Source organism: Equus asinus, chromosome 6 (genome assembly GCF_041296235.1).
Source record: "Equus asinus isolate D_3611 breed Donkey chromosome 6, EquAss-T2T_v2, whole genome shotgun sequence".
Taxonomy (NCBI): domain Eukaryota; kingdom Metazoa; phylum Chordata; class Mammalia; order Perissodactyla; family Equidae; genus Equus; species Equus asinus.
The window spans coordinates 13,042,501-13,057,593 of NC_091795.1; the positions used below are offsets into that span (position 1 = coordinate 13,042,501).

At 46.4% G+C, this 15,093-nt stretch overlaps 1 protein-coding gene across 1 annotated transcript in view; it reads left to right on the forward strand.

Annotated features, from left to right (window-relative positions):
• Nucleotides 1-283: 283 nt before the first annotated feature.
• Nucleotides 284-15,093, forward strand: part of RFX8 (regulatory factor X8) — a 58,452-nt gene continuing 43,642 nt past the window's right edge. The window contains exons 1-2 of the mRNA XM_070511602.1: nt 284-414; nt 6,511-6,634. Coding sequence (XP_070367703.1) covers nt 341-414; nt 6,511-6,634 — 198 coding nt within the window. The 5' untranslated portion in view covers nt 284-340. The remainder of the gene's footprint in view (nt 415-6,510; nt 6,635-15,093) is intronic.

A 15,093-nucleotide genomic window follows, 5' to 3' on the forward strand; every position in this document is an offset into this window, starting at 1 on the left:
AGAGAGCCAGGTGTATTTCTGTCTTTGGATCTTTTGATCCAGGGGGAGGCGGTTCCTTCCCCGACCCCCAGCCTCACAGCAGGGTGCAGGCATGGCTCGAGCATCCTCAGCCCCCGCGCCCCGGGGGCTCCAGGCTGGCGGGCTCGGCTCCGGCGCCGCGTGCCCCCCGCGCGCACTCCGGGGCTCGGGGCCGGCGAGGTCGGCCCCGCGCCCCCCGCGCCCCCCGCGCTCCCGCGCCGCCGCGCGCCCCGCTCTAAAGTAAACACAGCGGAGCGGTGGCGGCCGGACGGGTGCAGCGCCGCCCGCTTGCCGCCTGGGCGCGGCGGCCCGGGGTTGCGCCATGGCTGAGGGCGCGCCGGCCTCACCATCGGGCGGCGCCGGCGGCCGGGGCCTGCACGGCGGCATCATCCAGTGGTGAGCGGCCGGGCGCCTGCCCACCGGGGCCGGGTTTCGAGGTCGGGGCTGGGGGCGCTCCGGGCTTGTAGGATGGAAGACGTGGGGCAAGGCAAGGGGCAAGAGTCGCTCCCTCCGCGGCCGCCCCCGGGACCTCGGGCCAATGCCAAGTGCGAGGAGCCACCGCCTGCGCCCCGGGGCCCGGATAAAGGTCTAAAAGGACAGCCGCTCACACCCAGGACCAGCGCCTTTTCATGCTGGCTCGCCCAAGCCGCGGACCGGACTGGACACACGCACACACACACTCACAGACCTGGAAAGGACTGGACACCCACCCGCCTGGAAAGGCCTCCGGGTCTGGAGTCGGCGATGGGCCGCTGTGGACTTTCCATCTGGGGGCTTCCCTGTGGGCCACACTTCCCGCGGGAAGTAATCCAGGCTGCCCCCCACCGGGGGGCTTGTTAGTGGACGGCGCTTACAGATACATCTAAAAGCACGTGGGCGTGGGCCCGGGGAGGAAATGTTTTCTCTTAGTGTGAGATGCAGACTAGGATGTTTTCTAACTTAAAGCAAAGCAATTTTTAGCTTTAACAATGCATTCCACATTGTTTGTGAAATTCACTTCTGGCTGTTTAAATAGAGGCAGAAAAAACTGGAAAGAAAAATACCCTTAGCCCTTGGGACTGATGAACTCATGGGTATGTAGCTCTTCATAAATAGGAAAATAATTGAAACCAGCCCTAAAGCCTTAGTTTATAAGGTGAATGGTAGATATCTGATGACTTTTTTTTTTAAATTTTAAGGAATATTTCTCAGGAAAGACTTTCTAAAAAAGTTAGGTGAGTGAGATAGAGAAATGAAGAGTGTGTTTGTGATTACAACCGAAAAAGGCCTAAATGATTACCCCTCCCCCCCACAAGAAAATGTTTGATATATTTTATCTTGCATAAGAGAAAAAATCAAAGGAATAAATATCAAAGCGCCCAGTCTTTCCAGAGTGTTACACAGCAGTGCACCGTTTGACTAACTTGGACCCCGCAGCATATGGGCTTCGTAGAAGAAACGACTCTGAGGATGCCTTTGTCGACTATTTCAGGTCACCATTTAGTAAATGAGAGTTTCTGGGGTTTGCATTATGCTGCAGAGACTTGAAAGAATGATTAGAGATTCAAAAAAATACCTGGACATCCTCCTAAGGTTGTTTGTGAACTGACAGAATGTAGGCTGCACAAAATGCAAGTGCCCTCAATCACTTAGGATGGTGTAGACCATTTTAACAGTGAGCCCAACAAAATGAAGTCCCATGCCAGGAATTCCTGCCCCTACACAGATCACTGACCCGCAGGGGTCATGCTCTTCAAGTTTGGGGCAGAGGGACAATGGAGGGTGAGGAGGGGCATCATTTCCTGTGGGAAGTGTTCAGTCTATGGAGCGGAATGTTGAACAGATCATTGGCACTGGTGGTTTTAACATTGGTGTTAAAACCACAGCTCCAACCAGTTCATACCCATTGGGATGGCCATTATTAAACAAACAGAAATAGAAAACAACAGGTGGTGTTGAGGATGTAGAGAAATTGGAACTCTTGTGCACTGTTGGTGGGAATGTAAAATGGTACCGTCACTGTGGAAAACAGTATGACGGTTCCTTGAAAACTTAAAAGTAGATTTACCAGGGCCAGCCCCAGTGGCCTAGTGGTTAAGTTGGGCATGCTCCGCTTTGGTGGCCCAGTTCAGTTCCTGGGCGCAGACTTACACCACTCCTCTGTCAGTGGCCATGCTGTCACGGTGACTCACATAACAAAAAGAGGAAGATTGGCAACAGATATTAGCTCAGGGCAAATCTTCCTCAGCAAAAAAATTCTGTATGATCCAGGAATTTCATTTCTGGGTATCTACCCAAAAGAATTGAAATCAGGGCCTTGAACACATATTTGTACACCAATGTTCATAGTAGCATCATGTACAATAGCCAAAAAGTGAGAGCAACCCAAGTGTTCATCAACAGGTAGATGGATAAACAAAATGTGATCTATACACGTAATAGAATATTATTCACCCTTAAAAAGGAATGAAATTTTGATACATACTACACACAGACGAAGCTTGAAAACATTATGCTAAATGAATAAGCCAGTTACAAAAGGACAAATACTGTATGATTCCACTTACATGAAGTTCCTAGAGTAGTCACATTCATAGAGGCAGAAAGTAGAATGGTGGTTGCCAGGGGCTGGGGGAGGGGCATAGAGAGTTAGTGCTCAATGGGAACAGAGCTTCAGTTTTGCAAGAGGAAAAGTCCTCTGCATGGATGGTGGTGATGCTTGCACAGCAATGTGAATGCACTTAATGCCTCTGAACTGTGTATTTTAAAATATATATAGATTTTTTACCACAACTTTAAAAATAAATAATTTTTTTAAAAACCACAACAGAGCCCCTCAGTTTGTAATCCAGAGCCTTGGCGTCCTGGAGGAATTTAGAAGATGCCCAAGGAGACCAGCTTCCTGGAAGAGGGGCAGAGGGTACTGCGTGCCAGTTTCCACAGGCTTCGAGTGAAAGACCAGGGAGGGCGCTGGTGGTTGTCTCATGGGAGAAGCACTCCTTTTTCGCATTGCTTCATTGTTTGACTTTCTGATCAGTCGCTTGATTGGTCCCCAATGTTTCTTAGAGACTTCAGGGCCATTGTCATCAGCATATGATAAAATCCTCCAAGGAAAAAGAAGGTCCTGCAGGAAGCTACACTGTCTTAAGGAGCAGCTGTAATAGAAGGTTCTGCTTCACGGATCGGAAGGGCTGCAAAAATGGCGAGAGAAGTGGTCAGACCTCTGGAAGCACAAAGGGATGAAGAGCAGCGGTCTGACTTCCCCTGCTGAGGGGTGCAGGCTCAACACGTCTGACTGGGTGGAACCCCAGGCTTCAGACCTCAGGCGAAACCCTAAGCATCGTGTAATCCCTCTGCATGCCGAGCCTGGCTATCTCTCGCCTATCGATATGACTTTTTCAAATTTCTGCAGACTCTTTGGAAATTCATAAAATGCCAATTTATTCTGAAAGGTATAGAATTCATAGTAGCTTTTGATCAGGCTGAATCAAAGGTACTATAATTCCCATTGTGCAGGGGTTCATTCCATTTTTCTTTACGACAAAAAGGAGCACTCAGAAAATGTGGGAACTGAAGGACCAGGTGTGTGTGCTCTGAAGCTGGCAATTTTCAGATTGTCCGCCACTTGAAATGAGAACATCGTGAATGTTCTCAAGATCTTAGCAATCGCCTTTGTCTGATAGTGAGACCTGGAAAATACTGTTATTATTCAGCTAAGCAAGGAATTTAGTGATCTGATCCACTCCAAACTCGGACAGGCTTTGTAATCGTGTATCACCAAAGGACATTTTGTTGGCACCGTGTAAAACCTTTGACTGGTGTCACCTGCAGGAAGTCTGCCCAGCACTGCTCCCTGCACGTTCCCCATTCAGCCTCTCCTTGGACACACATGTAGTTGTAAGTGAAGCTCAGGTACTTGGTACTCAGATATTTGGGTGCTTCTGTGCTGCTAGTCAGCCAGCATGGACGTTTTCCCTGCTTCCATTTAGGATTTGGTGGCGGATGTAAAACGGTAACAATAAGAGTTTCCATGTGCAGCCAGTGTTCTAGGCACATCAAGTACTCACTTTCTAGTCACAAAAACTCCTTGAGGCATCTCAGAGCCAGAATTTAAATCTGTGAGGTGCAAAGCCCTTGTTAATGGTCGTGATCATAATTTCCTACGCGTGTGGAGACGAAATGCTGAAGCAGCTACTGTTTGTGCTGAAGTAAAGGCATGACTCTGAACAGAGACGCTCCTGCAGGACGAACGACAGCCCGCTCTCCAGCTCTGCATCTGTGCAGTGAGTGGACGCTGACCGCCTGCCACAGGCCAGCCTCTGAGATCTGGCTGGGAACTTTGGGGAAACAATCAAGGGCACCTGGTCGGGAAGGGGGCAAATCTCCTAGAGAAGCCAGGACCAAAGCAACAAAGTCACCAAGCAGCCGCACAGGGCTCAAACCAGACGCGGCCCTTTCCTTATGCGTGTGGCAGAGAACAACCTCTTATCACAGACCTTTATTGTTATTCTTATTGATAATGTTATTTGGCCTTACATGTCCACCCGGATAAGAGTCAGACTCAGCAGTGTCATTTTGAAATAGGAGGACAACAGTTCACAGAGACCTCAAGCAAATGAATTTCTGTGACAAGGAAGAACAATTTACAAAAATTTAAACTAGAGTTCATTTTAAGGTGTATTTTGTACATTTCTTTCTGAAGGAGACTGAATCGGTAATAGAGATGAACATACAAACGTGTGTTTGAACTGAGGGTCTGTCACGTTTGCTGCAGCTCCCCAAGCTTAGCTGACACTTTTCTGTGACACTTCAGGTATAGGTTTTCATATATCAACAGGTGGCATCTTAACAAGAGAAGCACAGTGCTCACCTTGATGTGTGAATCTCCTCTTCCCCTCCATGGACATTACCCTGTAGTCAACCTGGAGCCCAGTGATCGGTCGCACAGGAGCTGTGTTTAAACCACTGTGAGGTGTCTGAAGTGTCAGGTCCCCACAGTGACATTGTGGTTGATGCTCAGAAAATCCCTTCCGTGGGCCTGTACTGGATTGAATAGTGTCCCTTCAAAATGCAGGTCCATCTAGGATCTCAGAATGTGACCTTACTTGGAAATAGGGTCTTTCCAGATGTCATCAGTTAAGATGGGATCACACTGGATTAGGGTGGGCCCTAAATCCACTTGCTGGTGTCCTTACAAGAAGAGGAGAGAGGACGCTCAGAGAGAAGGCCGAGTGAAGACGAGGCAGCTGTTGGAGTGATGCATCCACAAGCCAGGAATGTCGAAGGCTTCCGGCCATCACCGGAAGCTGGGAGAGAAGCTAGAGTAGACTCTTCCTCAGAGCTTCTGGAGGGACCCACCCTGCCAACACCTTCAGTTTGGACGTTCGGCTTCCAGAACTGTGAGAGAATAAATCTCTGTTGTTTAAGCCACTGGCCTGCGGTAGTTTGTTACCTTAGGAAACCAATCCAGGGCCGAGAGTCACCCCCCAACTCCATATGTTGATTTTTCCTGCTTCTAGAAGCCAGTGGGGTGAACAGTTGTTGACTGTGGTCTTCAGCTCTCAAGGAAAGTAAATTTAGGCCTCAGCATGCCTCATCCCAGAAAATAAACTGTGTATTATCAATAAGAAAGGAGAAGGTATATTGTTGGTAAATTCTCTGGTAAAAAAATTCTTCTATGATTAAAGATTATGCTGGCTTGCCTTACGTATTTCTTTAAAAGAATGAGGAGCAGTGTGACAGTCCATCCCCCACCACGAACGAGAAGGTTGTGATTGCGTGTCACTATAGACCACACGTTCTGACCCTTGTCACCCTCACTACTTGCCCCCACACACTCACACACCTCTTGCTGAAACAGGCACCTGGCTGTCCCCTTGAGACCGGCTGTGAGCAGTGAGCCACAGGCAGAGCCACTCGTTCCTTGCTAGGGGATCCCCACCTGCCCCAGGGCCCGGGAACATTGGGGCAGTTGGGCCCCTTAGCTCTGTACCCCACAGGAAATAAAGGAGTTGGGAAGAACTGGTCACGCATGCTCTGGGTCACAGGCACAGGGCGACTGGAAAGCTATGCTGGCTCCAGCAGTCACCTGCAGGGGTGAAAAACTCTGCGAGGGGGTATTGTCTTGTGTCTTAGTGAGTAAATACTTCCCCACTTTTTAGTTATAAAGAACTGGGCTGAAACCTTTGTAAAGGTACATGAAATAATATCTGCTGAGCCCAATAATTTGGGCTTCTTTTTAACACGCCTACACACCAAAGCCAAAACCAAAAGCAAAAGCAGAACATCCCACCATGTCAATCATCTAAAGGCCCACAATCAATATACTCGGCCCTGGGCTGAGAACAAAAGGTACATTATTGATGCTGACTGGTGAACCTTTGCATTCAATAAATTAAACATATGTCACTTAATTGGGTCCCACCCTTGTGTCTGACCATTGATCCTTACCCAAATGTCCTGCTCTAGTAAAACAGATGCCAATTTCCTCATCCTTGTCTTCCTCTCCCCCAGGTTGGTTGACAATTTCTGTATCTGCAAAGGGTACAGTGTGCCTCGCTGCCTCATGTATGAGATTTACATGGAGACCTGTGGGCAAAGTGCTCAGAACCAAGTCAAACCCGCCACGTTTGGGAAGGTAGGTTGTGAAAACGAAAATACGGTGTTCACTGAGCAAAAAAAGAGTGTGCAAGGTAATTGAGGAGAAAAGGTTAGAATTTATTTGGGCCTAGTAGGTTCTCAGTGGGTATAATTGGCTTCACGCTGAGAAAGCCAACCAGATGGTTAGCACACTTCTTCATCTCCATCGAAAGGCCATTCTGCCCTTTGTCCACACTTCATCCAGAGGGGCCAAGAAAGGTAAAGAATGGGGTGACACCCAAGAGAATGCAACTGGGGCAGCTGCAGATACTCCAGGTACTCAGCCAGGTGTGCTGCGCCGTGACTGCCCGCACAGAAAGGATGAAGCTCAGCACCATATAAGCTCGAAGAGCCACCTTGTCGTGTCAGACGACTGAGGTTTCCCACAACGTGGTTGTGCTCAGGGCACTCTGGCTCTTAAAGGTTTTCTCTGAAGGTTAAGAGCCCTGTCGGAATCTCTGCTTAGACCATGCAATATAAAGCAACGTTAGCACGAGGACCGTCTCTCTGAGACCCTCCACAGTCAGCAGATGTTCACTGAGCAGCGGCTGTGTGCCAGGCACTGTTTGAGATGCTGGGGATGCAACAACGAACAAGACAGACAAATTCCCGCCCTTATTGGACTTATGTTAGAGTCGAGAGAGACAGATAAATGAGATGAAATATGTAGTGTATTAGATGATATAAATGCTAAGGGGAAATATAGAGCAGAAGGACATCAGGGCTCTGAGTGTGTGTGTGTCTTAGGTTAGGGGAAGAGTTGTAATTTTAAGGAAGGCCTTCCTGAGGAGTAACAGTTGAGTCCAGACTCCAAGAGATGAGTCAGTGAGTATGTGATGTATAAACAAAGAGCAGTGCAGAAAGAGCCAATGCAAAGGCCCTGAGGCAGGAGGAAGCCCAAGCAGCATGGAGGCTGCAATGACTGGAAGAAGGAGATCGGAGATTTGACTAGGAGGTCAAATCAGGGAGGTGAGCAGAGCCCAGGCGTGCAGGAGGTGGACAGGGGTGTAACAGGAAATGTGGTGAGAAGGGGTTAAATTCTAGGTATATTTGGAAGACAGAGGCAATAGGATTTGTTGATGGAAAGAATTAATAGAATCAAGGGACTTAATTGTTATTAAAGTAACAATAATAATAACTTTCAATCATATAGTGCATTGAATTTATTTTCAAGGCACTTTTCCATCTGGTTTTCGGGAATAGACAGACAGCCACTCAAAAGAGGTTAAAAGGGGAATTTTTTAAAGGAAAAGGGATAGCTCATCTAGTCCAATTGCAGGAAGTTTGACGGGGCCTTATAGAATCTAGTCCAGGGCTGCCTAGTAGAAGTGTAAAAGGAGCCATAGATATAATTTTAAATATTCTAAGATGCTCACTTTTAAAGTTTTCAAAAGGTGAAACTAGTTTTTTATGATTTTTAAGTTTAATCCAGAATATTCAAAATATTATCATTTCAATATTAAATCATCAAGAATCAATCTTTAAAAATCAGTGAGTTATTTTTTCATTCTTTTCTTCATGCTAAATCTCCAAAATCCGGTGTGTATTTTGCACGTGTAGCCCATCTCAATCCTGACTAGCCACATTTGAGGTGCTCAATAGCCATGTGTGGCTGGTGGGTCCCATCTCAGACAGCCCGCGACTGGATTCTAAGTCACCAGCCTTCTCCTCTCTCTCCGTCCGATGTATCCTTAAACGACTGGGCTCCGCTTCCCTCCACTGGCCTGCTCCACGCCTCTTCCCAGAAGCCGGCTTCCTCCACGGCTTCCCGATGTCCCAATATGGCTGCTCATGTGGGGCTTCCCGTGAGGCTGTACCTGGCCTTTGCCCCGGTGCCCGACACTGTCACAGTCTGCCGGCAAGAGAGGCGCAGAGAAAGGATGTGTGGTTGGAGAGGAAACAGTTAGCATCTTTAATGCTTTGTCCTGTGTCACAGCCATTAGCTGAGGCGGTAGCATAGGAGTTAAGAAAACAAATGAGGAGTGATTAAGGTCAAGGATCCCACAGCTAGTTGCCGTGCGTGGTGGCAAATCCAGTCTCCTGAATTGTGGGTCAGACCTCTTTCTACTTGCTATTCCCTCAAAAAGATCCTTGAGTTCAAAGAGACCGTTGAGGTCACTGGTCCAACTCCACACCCAGTGCAAGATCCCTTGAAAGCACCCCTGGCTGGGAGCTTTCTAGGAGCACAAAATGCCCGCTCCGGGCAGACAGCCGAGGAGCTTAGAGCTGGGTGGGGGCAGCATGTTTCTGTGAGGAGGAAGCTGCTCGTCCTCTGGGCAAACACAGGCCCACCCCAGGATCTGTGGCTTGGCAAGCAGAGCACAGGCTGATGAAAACCCACTCGACTCCTCGTCAGGGGCCTTGGTGCAGCTCACAGCCTGCACAACCATACCCCATACCGCTCTGGGCCGCCGCCTGGCTTGGGCTGAAATGATGTGGGTGACAAGGGGCTTGCTCACCAGGCCACGATGCTGCCAATTCAATCCCCTCCTCCTTCTCTCCCTGGCTGCGTTCCTTCCCTTCCTTCTCCCTCTTTTCCAGTGGTCTTCAGGTAGACAGAATTGAGTTGGTTCGTGACCCACTCTCATCGTTGATCTGGGTGTGGCCTGATTCCGTCTGCTTATTTAGTTCTTTTTTAACAATGTGATAAATAGCTGCGAACCCACCACCCGAAATGAACCCCATTGCCAGTTCCCCCACGTCCCCTCCCTGCCGTCCTCCCTCGTGGGAACTGTCAACTGTTCATCATTTTCTTGCCTTTTTAAAAAGGGTTTTAGTCCATGTATTTGTATGCATTTCTTTCCCTTTCTTTTCTTTTTTTTTAATCTTTTGATCACCTTCCCCCATTTTGCCTACCCTCCACCTCTCGCAACCACCAATCTCTTCTCTGTGAGTTTGGGGTTTTTTGTTCTTTTGTTTTCTTTATTTTAGTTCCCACGTATAACTGAGATGATAGAGTATTTGGTTTTCTCTGACTTATTTCATATATGTATTTCAAAAAAGCATATTTTTAATTTTTGTGGCTTACTTTACAAAAAGATATCATGCTATTGTCTTCTTTGGGGACTTTTTCCACTTAACACTATATTACGATCATCTAAATTCATTTGATTGTTGCGTGATATTTCACAGTTTACTCACCCACTCTCCCGTTGATAAGCATTTGGGGCGTTTCCACTTCCTGCTGTGGTGAACTTTCGTGCGCGTGTCTCCTGCTGTGCACGTGAAGATGTGCTCTTGGGGGCGTGTCCAGGAATGAGCTTGTGGGCTGAGAAGCATGTGACTGATATCTGGGGATGGGGCCAAACTGGTTTCCAAAGTGGTTGCTCCACGTTTCCTCCCCACCAGCAAGTCTGTGGATTCCAATGTTGTTTCCAAAACACTGACGTTTTTAGATCCATTCCTCTAGCCAAAATCTTCATCCCTGAAACTTATGGCTGTTGGTGGAAGTTGTGCACTTTTGGTAATTATAAAATATGTAGTAGAAGCTTCTAATATGTCACCTGCTCAAATATTTAAAATAATTGTTTACATCTCCCTGTCTCCCCTTCTCCACTCTGAATACTCCTGGCTCCCAAATGTATACCTTCCTGCCCAGCTGTTTCATTATGACTTCAACTGATTGATGTTCCTCTCGAAAGGTAGGGGGTCCCAAAGGGACAGCCCACCTCCTCAGGAGTACTCAGGGGACAGGGGCTGTTACTTTCTGTAGTTTTGGCTACGGTTGGCTTTCATCCTTCCATGTCACTCTGTCGGTTTCATTTTAAACTTGTGGTCAACAAAAATAACCCTTAAGTATTTTTTCACATGAATCAAAATCAAGTTAAGCCTCCCAAAACTGCTTTGTAAACTATGAAATACTCCATGTGAATACAAAATATTGTTGTCGCGGTTGTCAGATTCTCGTCGTTATGCAGGTATGATTTGAACCCGACAGTGGCTACTCCCTTCCTCCTCTTGTAGTTCAGCCTCTTAGTCTTGAGTTGCAGTCTATCTATCACTGTCTCCTTGAATCTTAGGCAGGTCATCCAGTCTTCTCAACCCGGTGAAGCTCACATGCTTCAAAAGTGTGATCTCTTATCTTTTCATTCAATAAGTCACAAGCAAGATGGGCACATACAAGGCATCAGGCACGCCCTGGAGCTCACGAGGTGTCTCTGAGTAAGGTCTTCCAACCAGCCAGGAATCCCGGGCTATCTTATCATTCAGCCCACACTTGGCCATTTCGTCACTTGGCATATTAGGCCACTTCCTCAAAGGCTTTGCTGGGTTCTGGCTATCCTGCCGCCACAGCATTGTCCTTATCTACCTGCCTGGCAGCCTCATCAGATGGAAGTGGGGTCATTTTAGCTTGACGTGTTCTGCCTCTGTATGACCCCTGCTTCCTTTTCTAAGAAATCAGACTCTTTTCCAAAATCTTTTTTAGATTTCCTTGTAAGTTGTTTCACCCCTAGGGAGGAGGTTCCACTGCAGAGTGTTCCAAAGAAAAAGTTAAGAAGAGACTCCAGTGTGTGAAATGGACGTTTATTTAGCATTTTTATCTTAATCCTTCCCTTAGAATGCATTCCCCAGGACGCTAAAGTACCGCTTCAGTTCGCGTTGGGAATTCGCCTGAAGGACGGGCCAGTTCAGTGACGCTGATCTTGGGAAGGGAGCCTGTGCTGCCGAATTTGTGACCAAATGCAGAAGGGAGAGGAAGGGGAAAAGGATATGATCCCAAAGCATGTTTACAAGAGAAACAACAAAATACCCAATTCTCATTTCCTCCCTCCTCCCCTGGGAATGGATTGACTCCAGATCCCACACCAAGTTCCTGTGCAGATGTTGGACTGTTTCTTGCTCTTTGTGGCAGTCCTGGGCATGTGGTGGGTGATGCTCATTCCTGGTGCAAGTGACAGCTTACACGGGTTAGGGAGTTTCCGTACCACTGACTTCCTTTTTTAAAGTAGCAGTTGCTGATGTTTCTCTGATTGCAAAAGTAATATATTCCCTTTATACAAAATGTGGGAATTAGAGAAAAGTGTATAAAGAGAAGAAAATAAATACTGGCTATAGCCTCACTGTCCAGAGATATAGCCACCAGAGTTCATTTGCATTCTCGCACACACATGCACACACGTGTGACCAGCAGGAGCCAGGGGAGTAATCACACAGTCACTTCATCTTTGTTTCCCACGTCCCTTTGGACCTGCCCATGGGTGATTCTTTCTCTCCTGAATGAGCATTTGAGCAGGCAGCCTGGCCTGTCTAGAAATCCTTCAGTGATACGAAGCCCTGTTGTCACTCTAATTTACTCAACAGCATCAGTCTGATGCTTGAAATGTCCAGTCCCATATAATATCAAAACTCTGAACTGGGTTTAAAGTGGAATCTTTTCCCCATCTCCTCCACTATGGTTTCTCGCCAGCAGAGAACTGGTGTGGGGGACTCCCTCTTTCTCTCCCTCTCCCTCCTGCCCCCACCTCGCTAGGTGTTGCTTTGACCCCTCTGGGTGAGGATGGAGGTAACAGTGGCTGGAAAGTTCCTCCTGCACGTCTTCAAACTTTGGGAGCCAAGCTGACTCTTGTCTCTCGGTCCCTTTGGTGGCTTCTTTGGAGTAGCCCTTGGGAATATTCTAGTATGCATCCCTCGCTGTGGCGGATGCCTCTTTCCAAAGCCTGACTGCCCATCCTGGAGTCCTTGCTGGCAGAGTCTGGGCTCTCCCACACATCAGCTCTTTCTCACAGGTAGCCACTTCTGGCCATGGAAACTACTTAGTCATTTTGTCCTGAACAGACTGTGGGTGTGTGAGGGCAGAAGCCACTTTCCTCCGCTTGTTCGCCAAGGCCACTGGCCAGCCCGCCTCTCATCCACCAAGAGTCCTAGGCCGTAGCCAGACACTAACTGCAGGGGCCTCACGATAAGCTCCGAGTGAGTCTGTGAGCCCCCTTCTGCTGGGCCCAAGGTGACTGGACCACACCCTGTCCCACACACCCTTCACAGGCAAGGGGTGGTCTTGCCACAAGAAATCCCCTCACACTTCCTGCTCTCTCTACCTCACTATGCATGTCTTAAGTTAAGGGCTTTGGGGAGGTTTAAAACCAAATTTTAGCTCAATGCATGAGGGTGCAAGGCGCCTAGGGTGTGCCTCAAGTTCACTTTGCTCTCTGTCATCTGTTGTCTTCAAGCCTCGTCCTGTTGTGTAGACACTATGGGGATGGATGGACAGACAGGGGGGTGGACAGACAGACAGACAGATAGTGTACAGTATGATACTTTTTTAGCAGCACTAAGCCTGGACTCAGTTAATTAGGTTATAGCCTTGGGCAAGTTGTTTAACCTTTTTGGTCCTCAACTTCATCATCTGCAAAATAAGAATATTCATAATGTTAATAATAGTACCTACTTCATGAGATGCTTTTAGGGAATTAGTGAGAAAACACATGTAAAGAGAGAGTCAAACAGTTCTGGCGCATAGAAAGCACCCAAGAAACGTTAACTTTGATAATTACATGCCTGTTTTTACTTACAATATCATAAACATTTTCACATTAAAATATTTTAAATGCATGTCGTATAATGGTTGTGAAATATTCTTTGGATGTTCCAGAATTAATTTAACCATTTCCCTCATTGGAAATGTAAGGTAGAGTTTTTCTCTATTCTAAGTAATGTAAGTCTCCATCTGTATCTGTATCTGGTCCTTCCGTAGGAGACACTCTAGACAGGTGTAACCAATTCACATCTCATGATAGTTCTTGATGTTCTCATCCAAATCTATAATATTCTTAACCTGGAAAATTTGTTGCATAAGGACTATATTTAGCTGTTTCGCCTTGCACTTGTTGCTTGATCGGGGAGGTGAGCACTTTGGTGTGTTTCAGTCATGTGTGTCCTAAGTGTGCACACATTATCACCAGACCACTTTCGATTGGGGTTTTAACGTTTTTCCTATTAATTTGTGTGAGCTCTCTCTATATTAATTATACACATTTTTTACTTATTACACTTTTTGCAAATAATCATCTCAGTTGGTTTTTAAATTTTAACTGTGGTATAGTATACCTGATCGTAAAGTGAAATCACAGGATAGGTTGGGGTTGGAATCACTCAATAAAATAAAACGTGCAGATTATTATGCTGCCAGACAACTGGCAATTTGTTTCTGCTTCTCCCTCCAAAACACCAGGGTATTTCCCAGGGCCTTGGATCTGGGCCTGGTGCATGCTTTATGATAATTCCTTTAGGCACCTACTATTTGACAACTAGACATATAGGGAAGGTTTTAAGTGATTTTCTTCAGGAAGAGGAGAGGAAGGTGTCAGAATCTGTTGTTCAAAGTAGGAATTTCAGACTTCTAATTCTCCACTTAGACTTCTCTGATTTCTCCTTTTTCTCTTGTCCTTTCCTTTTCACCTGTACATTTCGGTTCTCCTTCTCTGAAGGAACCTCTCAATTTGGCCCCAGGACCGCGATGTTTAGTTTTGCAAGACTTGTCTTCCCTGTTCCTTCATTTTGCCTCCCCCACACCCAGGCTCGGGTGGCTTCCTGTAGGAAGAGCTGGGCCTGGAGCCAGACAAGAGAAAGGTTTCACGACACTGTCAAGTCTTGTGGCTTGGAAACTAAGAAAAAAATGAAAGAGGGATGTAGCAGGATACCAAGCAGAAGCGGGGCTGAATGGTTATGGAGGGGATCATAGAAAAACGGCAGAAACCATTACTCAACAGCTCGGGACACCAGGCGGCCCGTGCTCTGTACTTTTGTATTTCACCATGCTCCAGGATTTTCACTTTCAACAGACACGCACTTGGATACCATACAGGTCATGGACCTATTCTAATTGGGAAACTGGAACAGACTTCTATTTTTTCTTAATGTAATTGGTTCTAAACATAATATGGGTGGTATCTACTAAAACATACATCAGAAAGATAACTGGGAAATGAGAAGTTGAATCAGAAGTAGCTAGGTAATTCAAAATTTTAATAGCATTTGCTAACAAAACATTTAAAATGAAAAATTAGGTAAACGAATAATAAAAAGTGAAAATGACTATCACATTGGAAAAAGAGGAAAATAGTAAAATTATGACACACTTACACGATGGACTATTATGTAGCTGTTAAAAATCCCCGGCCTTCAGAGAATTCTTAATGACAAGAGGAAATGTTTATGGCACAATGTGGAGAGAAGAAAGTAGAAAACAAAACTACAGATATGCTAATAGTGTCATACGAATTATTTATATGTACACCCATAGAATAATACACATGTTGAGGCTTGAAAAAAAGACTGGAAGGAACCCCATTGAGGTTTAAACAGCAGTTTCCTCTGAGTGGTATGTTTTCTTCTGTATACTTGTCTGATTTTTCCAAATTTCATTTACATTTATTTTCTTTATAATCAGAAAAGAGGACCTAGAATTTAAACATTGTAAGAGAAGAAATTGGGAGTTTTATTATTAAATCTGGCTTATTC